At 42.5% G+C, this 8,359-nt stretch overlaps 1 protein-coding gene across 1 annotated transcript; it reads right to left on the bottom strand.

Annotated features, from left to right (window-relative positions):
- Nucleotides 1-2,990: 2,990 nt before the first annotated feature.
- On the bottom strand, nt 2,991-6,385 carry LOC122671616. Its single transcript, XM_043868948.1, has one exon. It carries the CDS (start codon nt 6,368-6,370, stop codon nt 3,164-3,166), a length of 3,207 nt encoding a protein of 1,068 aa, XP_043724883.1. The 5' UTR covers nt 6,371-6,385; the 3' UTR covers nt 2,991-3,163.
- Between the last annotated feature and the right edge of the window lie 1,974 nt (nt 6,386-8,359).

Here is an 8,359-nt window from a genome sequence, read left to right as displayed (position 1 = left end):
GAGTATTGCCAGGGGTGACAAAATTCAGCGTCTACCACCACGCACACAGAGATACTCGACCAAAAAGGGGCACCAACTGCCACGACACTACAACCATCCCTGCCACTATTTCAATAACCGCTCCTCCCCTTTATAAATAGAAGAGGGGGACCCAAGTACGACACTCACTCTGACTTACTGCTCTCTCAGTACTCCCTCTACTTTTATTTGTTGTGCTACACTGACAAGCATCGGAGAGTCCCCATCAGAGTCTACTCCAAGCCTCTGTGCTCCTCACCTATTGACGGCAACAGGAGCTAAGGTCCTATTTATAGTGGAGGGGGTCCCCTATCTTTTATGGTAGATTTGTTGTAGGAACCACTACCATCCTTTGGATTTTTCAAATAGGAAATCAAGGGCCAAGATTGGCCAATCTATACATGGAAAAACCCAAAAAGGAAGGCCTTTTCATAGCAAAAAAACTCATTTAACACCTAGGGAAGGTGGAGCAACCTGTGTGGCTCCTACAAGGAGCTAGACGGCTCCTAGAGGAATGGGCAGCTCCTATAGGGGCCGCCTAAGCTGCTCCCAAGCTGCTAGGATTCTCCCACAATTAAACCTAATGGTGATGTGCAGGTCTTATAAGGTAGTGATACACCACTTTTTATGTGACCAATCTCTGCCTTACACGTGGTCTCCCTTGGGCCACAAGCAAACCAGTTCCCAAACCCGGATCCGAAGAGCCACGCTCGAGACAGTTATACCAACCAGGACACGTCAGCAAAGACGGTTGTAAAACTTCCAAGTGGGAACATGCTGATAACCGTAATTCATGTGCCACATATGGAAGGATCCCAAGATTTAATGAGAGAATCTCGGTTCCTATCATAGTTTCCTAATCCGAGCACACAAGGACCGTCTCACTAAAAAGGAAAGGGGTTAGGTCCAAACTTGTATAAATAAGAGCCCTAGTGCTTGTGTATCCATTCTTTTATCAATAAAGAAATCAAGAGACTTCGCAGTGTTAACTTTGTTTTTCCCTAATTCATTCCTAGCCCAAGGCTAGCTTGAAAGTTGTACTGCCTGAGGGTTTTTCCTCCGGCAACTTTCTTTGTGCAAAAGGTAGGTAGGACCAAAATTTGATCTGGCCTTGATCGAATCAAGGTGGTTCACCCAAGGTTTTACTGGTTTTCCAAATATCAAAACATCAAAATCTTTGAAAAAATCATATCTTTAAACCATAAGGTGAAAAATCACAAATCCATTGTTGTTGGAAATAATTTTTCGAGTACTATCTGATGGTGAAAAAGTGGACACTCATTTGGATAAACATTTTTGAAAAAGCACTTCGAGTGGATAACCAACCAAAAGAAATTTACATAAAATAATAACAAAAAGGGTAAATTACACATCACCCCTTAGTTTTTAAACAAAACTCAAATCACCCTCTGGTTTTTGAAAACACTCATCTGTCCCCCTCTTAGTAACGGTGTTAGTCTGCTATTAGTTATTGGTGTGAAAGAATTATTTTATCCTTGTACTAAAATATTAGAATTAAATTTATAATACTATCCTTCATAATCTATGTTTGGATGTCAAGGATAGTTTAGGGATTTAAATTTATTTAACTGACTGACATCATTACTTAACAGCACAAAACTGACGATAGGGACTAATTTGTCATATTGGGGGTCTAATATAAGGGGCGATTTGAGTATTTTCAAAAATCAGGGACTGATTTAAGTTTTGTTTGAAAACTAGGGGTGACGTGTAATTTACCCTAACAAAAATGTGTTGTTCTTCCACATCTTTTGGCATTGGGTTTTAATGATAAAATACACTTTATTGTGAACTTTGAGCCAAATTCAAGGTCATTTGACTGGTCAAACCCTACTAGGGGTGCCTTTTTAGGATAGTCTTCCAAAATCTCTTCAGAGGATGATTAGAATTAGTTTCTAGGTCAGGGGAGTTCCTCCGGAAAGAGTTAAACCCACATCACATTTTTTTTTTAAATTTCATCATCGTTTTGTGCATTTCCAAGACAACGAAATGAGGTATCTATAGATAATCAAAAAAAGAATGTTTCATGGCTAATATTTTTTTTCATTTTTGCCAAAAAAATGTTGTATCATAGTTGTTGAGGCATCGCTTAGGCGTCCTTTGTTGGTAGGGTACCTTGGTCGCATAGGCATCACCTAAACTAGGTGCCTTATTGATGTCGTCTTAATGTATAGGCCCCCTCCAATTCCTTAGATCACCTAGACATCGTGACAACTACGGTTGTATGGCTCATATTTTATCATTCTTTCCTCTTTCTTTAACATAGGCTGAACTTTGACTACGGAAAGCAGGCATTAGATCATAGGGAGTAACGACATTCCAATACATTGGTCAAATGTAACATGACCAATCCTGATTGCTATTCCTTTTGTATGGCAGACTTTGATAAGTCTTTCTGCACAACATTAACTATCAATTAAAAACTATAATCTTACTAATAAACTTTCTTTTCAATGAGGGTAATATTCTTATTTCACATTTGTACTCGAAAAATATGTGTGACAATGACAGTTTTGAAAATAACATAATGATCACTCACTTTCAAATTATCTTTAAGAACTTTTTTATACCCCCAACTTAAAGAACTTTTGAAAATAAGATAAGAAACAATTAAAAGGTGTCAAATTCTACATACGCCAATAGAGGTGTGGTGCTCTTCCAGCCGCTGGACCCTACCTCCGGCTGAAGAGATCCCCCCTCCTTTTTATAGTTACAGAAGGAAGCAGAATCAGAGAGGGTAAGAGTGTAGTTCAAATTCAACAACTTTTCATGCCATCCAGTCCATCTATGTTTTAGTGAATTAGATCCTATTGCAAACTTCCTGCCAGTTTGGGGGTTCTTAGGTGGTTTCTTTGTGAAACAAACCAAATATTTCTAGTAAAAAATTATGTTTAAGCTGGGACGTGAACAGAAACACTATTTCACATGCCAAATATGTGGAGCAACACTTCGTCAGAAAAGCAACCGAATGATATTAATCAGATCAGGGAAGAACAAGAAAGAAACAAAAAAGAAGCTCATACTCAACATCTCTAGTTCAACACGTTATGGATTATACCTAATTTAACATAACTGCAAGAACTCCCACCGGCTCAGCCTTTTCTAGGGGTAAAACATCGGTCAATCATTGCTCATCCTCTCGTTCACTCCCATGTTCCTCTGAATTATTCGCCCCTGAGACAAGCTCGGCTTCAAATGACATTGAGGGCAACCTCTCATACACTTTTGATCCCAATGGGAGAAGCTTGTTATAAGGCCTTGAGTTAAGAGTCTGGCTGAGTTTCTCATAACTCCATCTCTGCTGAATGTAGACTATGATTGCAAGCACAACTGCTGTAAGTGGTATTGCAATATCCCCAAACTTTGAGTAGAAATCCAAGCTTCGATTCACAAACTCATACTCCTCAGAGAAATAGGGATTAGAAACTGGAGCTCGTATGTAGTCATAAACATGAGGAAGAAGTCTCACTACGGTGATCCCAACATAGTAAACTTTCCGGAGGGGTTCACAGTGAATCTGCCACAAGTAGTTGCCAACAATTTGAGGAAGTAGGAAGAAATCTTGGATGAGACCCACATACTCCTCTAGTGTGGTTTCCCACTCCCACAGGGTATTGATATTTCCTCGTTGATCTATATACTTTTCAGGTGGAATCGGCCTCTGGCTTGCATTAATAGCATGAACAATGAGAGTAATTACAAACCCTACCACGTGTATGATCAGGTTGATAATAAAAACTTGCTTATCACTTGGGACACGACCTGGTTCTAGAGGTGTGCGTGTGAGCAGTCTGATGCGAGATTTCCATACCTTCTGGCAAAGTCTAAGGGTGAGAAGAAAAGCAGCCAGTACGAGAAACTTAACAGTGTAATCAATTACATGGAACCATTGATTTTTCTCAAGATCGTAAGAAGGCCTTTCATAAGATTCAGAGCCCATCTGTCTAAAGAGAGCCTCAGCCCCTGTAATGAGTGGAATGCTGTACCCAAGAGCTTGAACAGCTAGCATGACAAGAGATATGTAGGGAACAGCTTCAATCTTTTCTCTGATGTAAAACAATTGACTTAGTATACAAGCAATTGCCATTGAAAGTGTAAGAATCCGAAGGATCCCTTCAACACCTTTGCGTGAAAGTATGTCCTCCCTCTGCCTTCGATACAGAATAGGAAGTGTCATAAGTTTGATCTGGCTAAAATAGAGGGGATCATCGTCATTCCTTTGGCTCGAGATTGAAATCCTTGCCGTTGGATTCACCAACCACCGGGCAGTTGTTGGTGGATATTCTACTATCACTTCAATCAAACAATCTAACCCAGCTTCAAGGTCCATGCTCTCAAACAAGATCTTCCATGAAGCACGAACATCCCTGCAACCAATCAGATACATTTTTCCAGTAGTTGGATCATATAAACCCTCCAGGAACAACACAGAGACATTGCTGTAAAGTTTTCCAGAAAGTGTCAGCTGAGCTGAGACATTCAGAAGGAGCTGTCTTTCAGTAGATTCAGTTTTAGCTACGAATGGAATCTCATCTTCTACCGCAGAACCATTTCCCATTGACCAGTAATGCCCAAGCAATGGTCCAAGAGAGATTACCTCCATTTGGACAGATGTTCTTTGTATATGGACCTTTGGCACTGGATCTGGAATTGCAGAAACATGAAGAATAAGGTCTTCTGAGAGAACAGAAAGGCTGACCATAAATCCCGCCGAATCTTCAAGTTTAGGATATTTGAGGAATGATTTCTTAAAAGCTGCTCGGAAGTTAGAAGGTTGGTTCCTCTCTAGGATGACACCCGCTTGATTGAATTTTGAGTATTTGTACGATAGATAAGAAGTGCTGAATCGGTCCCACAGCTCTGAGGGCTGCATTACCTTTTCAAAATATAGAGGGAAGTATGAACCAGTTTTTTTATTGATGCTCGAAATGCTACCCAATATGATGCTTCTCTGCCTAATGGAAAATGAAATGGGAATATACAAACAGATTCGTGAATTGCATCCATCCAATTCTGGGTCTGCAAGTCCGATACATCCAACCATGCACAGCTGCCCTGTCGAAGAGCTCCAAATTCCCTCAGTAGTTAGAGTCATATTGCTAAGACCTGTTCTCTCCATAGCGGAATACTGATATTCAAATGGAGGCACTGCTCTAAACCAAGCGGACACCCTTGCGCTTTCATTACCTTGCCCAAGTCTTGGCTCACACCTCACATCCTGCATAAGAAGCCTAACATTTTTAAAACCCCCTTCCGTGGAATTAATCTCCCTACCTGTCATGAATGGACCCAACTTGCGGCAATAGTCATCTGAGTCTGAGCTATTACATCTCCAGTTGGGCACAAAAGAGAAAGCTTCTCCAGACGTAAATCGCTGAAGAATCCCACAAAATTCAGAGCCTCTATAAACATCAATACCATCATTCATCAAGCAATCTGCATATGGATATGGGTCACAAGCCTCAGAAACAAGCTCTGTGGAACCAAACTGGTAGTTTGCATAAGCACCCAACTGAGAAGAAATTTGAACCTTATCAAAGAACTTAATATTTGATTTCTGGTTTAAGCTTTTCATTTCTCCACGGATTGCCCTAGTGGTCAAGGTGAGGGTCTTTGGGTAGTGAAGTAAAAGCAAAATCTGATCATCTTGCAGAAGAGTTGGTCGATAATACTTCACCCATTCCCATGGATCAGAAGAATCAGTTTGACGAGAAGGCAACATCGCATTCCCCATCAAACACATCACTCGCTCCCCTCCGTTCTTCTCTGTTTCTGTATAAATCCCTTGGAAGAAGATGGTCAGCTGAGAATGTCCCGGAAACATCTGAAACTGAGGGTTTTGACCATAGGGTTTGTAGCCAAACGAGCCATTTCTGGTAATGCCCATAAACAACATTCCATTGACACTAACCATCTTCTTAGATGGACGAGCAGAATCAACACCCGTGACCCAGAAAGAAATTAAGTTCAAATCATGTTGTAGAGACGAAGAGCTTTTGGGCATGTCACTGTCATCAAATGGCATCAACGGTGCCTCACCCCCCTGCTGAACCCAATCCCCATTCATGAAATTGAGCTCATTTTTTATTCTATACACTCTACCATCATCTGGTTTCAGTTCAGAAGCAGAAGATATAAAAGATCTACATTCCCTTTTGACTTCATCGAGTCGATCATCTTTGAAGGGCACAGAAGAATCATCTTGTGGTTTAGAACCTTCAAAGCCTTCGACACCGAAACCAACCGTGTATGAATTCGAGAAGCTAAAGAAGAAGAACAAGAACAACCCAAGCAGAGACCAGAGATATACAGACAAAGGTAGGATCTTCATACCGATATATCCGTAAATTATCAACCACCCACTAGCTAAAATCAGAAATAGGGAAGATCAAATTCCTTCAGTTATATGAATATACAATTTTTACAAAATACCCACAAGACGAGAACATGAAATTCGATGTTAATTCAGCTATAGCAAAAACATTGTTAAGAACGAGATCCAATACAAATGAGTCTTAAATAGCCAAGATTCAAACTTGACATGAGAAAGACTAACCTGCAACATTGATCGTTTCACTCCGGAACGATCTGACCCAGAAGCCCACTCTAAAGTCTCTTAGAGCTTTAGATCCGGAGATTGTAAGGACACACCACAGGTGTGACGTTGAAGCTAAATGCAGGACTTCTGCCCCTGTTTTGACTCACAGTTACAAGTTGCTTTGTTTGGAATACTGAAGTCAAGCGACTTGCGTATATAGTTAAAAGCTTTAAAGATCTGAAGGAACGAGCAGTCTGTGAGACCTGTATGTTCGGAGAAGTTTCCAGGGACCGTTAAGGCATTAAAGGAAGGTTTCGGACAAATGATTGATAGAAGAAAGCATGTTAGTTAGCCAATTTAAGTGGCGAAGGTCGCGGGCTTAAATCGAATTAGGTCAAGACGTGTCAATTAACAGGAAATTGCGGGCTTAAATAGGATTATGTGAAGATATTAAATAGGATTAGTTTGGTTGTTAAGTTTCTGTAGTTTTGGGTAAGAAGTTTAGCTCAAGTGCAGTAGAAGCAAGTAGCAATCCAGTTTTGGATTGCGATTGTTCATCTCAAATTCGTGGTAAGATTCTGGGAATGGAGGAGATGCTTGTAGGTCGTATTTTTTTTTGCTGTTACCATGATATTTCAGAGATCGGCTCGGCCAGGGAATTTAATATGCTGTTTCACTTTACTTATGCCTTAAAGTTTTACTATCTTTCTTTTTTTCACAAAAGGCACCCATTAGATAAAGATAAACCAGCTAGTTAGGAGGGAAATTTTCTTAGTTAGTAAATATGCGTATCCAAATGTATGGTTCAAGAAAACTTTTTTTTTTTTATGGGACAAAGAACGCTGATACATCCAAGATTCATCGAACCAGTCAGCAGCTGCCACGTGTCATGAATCGACCCGCTCCAGAACCAAGGAGAACCAATCGGGGGTCCCACCCGGGCGCGGCCTGCACCCAGGCATGGCCTCACCGAGGCGCGGCCTACACCCAGGCGCCGGCCTCACCCAAGCGCGGCTTCACCCAGGCGCGGCCTCTCACCCAGGCGCGGCCTACACCCAGGCGTGGTCTCACACCCAAGCGCGGCCTCACCTAGGTGCGGCCTCTCACCCAGGAGCGGCCTCACCCAGGAGTGGTCTCATACCCAGGCGCGGCCTCTCACCCAAGCGCGGCCTGCACCCAAGGCGCGGCCTCACCCAGGCGTGGTCTCACACCCATGCGCGGCCTCACCCAGGCGCAGCCTCTCACCCAGGCGTGGTCTCACACCCAGGCGCGGCATCGTGGACACAGACGTGATGTACACGGACACCGAGGCCGCTCGTATATGACCCAATCGTGTCACTACAGATTTATGCCACCACCAGGACTCTGGGCCACCGCTTAGAAGTCACGTCACCCAGACGGATTCAAGCACCAATGACGTTATCACCACACGAGAGCATCTATCCGCCAAGGCTCTTGATACCACCAGGACACTCCCTCCCGCGGGGAGATGACCAATCAGGATAGAGCCCTACTACCCAGGGCCTCTATCCACTCAACGGCACACTCGCCATCAAACTGGGACTCTCCATATCATCATATTCCACTATAAAATGAAAGGTACACCACCCTCAGAGGGGACATAAAAACTCATATTGAATTCTACATTCATCTGTTTGCTCAGGAGATCAAACTTTGGCATCGGAGAGCCCTAGGCCAGAACCACACCGCTTCTCTCTGTTGACCCCTTGGTCCCTTTGCAGGTGACGGCACTCGCAGGACCGCCTGGTGATTTCTTGATGC

The sequence above is a fragment of the Telopea speciosissima genome, chromosome 8, assembly GCF_018873765.1.
Source record: "Telopea speciosissima isolate NSW1024214 ecotype Mountain lineage chromosome 8, Tspe_v1, whole genome shotgun sequence".
NCBI lineage: Eukaryota > Viridiplantae > Streptophyta > Magnoliopsida > Proteales > Proteaceae > Telopea > Telopea speciosissima.
Note: the sequence above shows the minus strand (reverse complement) of the source record. Positions and strands in the feature narration are given on the sequence as shown.

Coding starts and splice junctions, on each gene's coding strand:
- LOC122671616 (XM_043868948.1), bottom strand. CDS start 6,370: ATGAAGATCCTACCTTTGTCTGTATATCTCTGGTCTCTGCTTGGGTTG.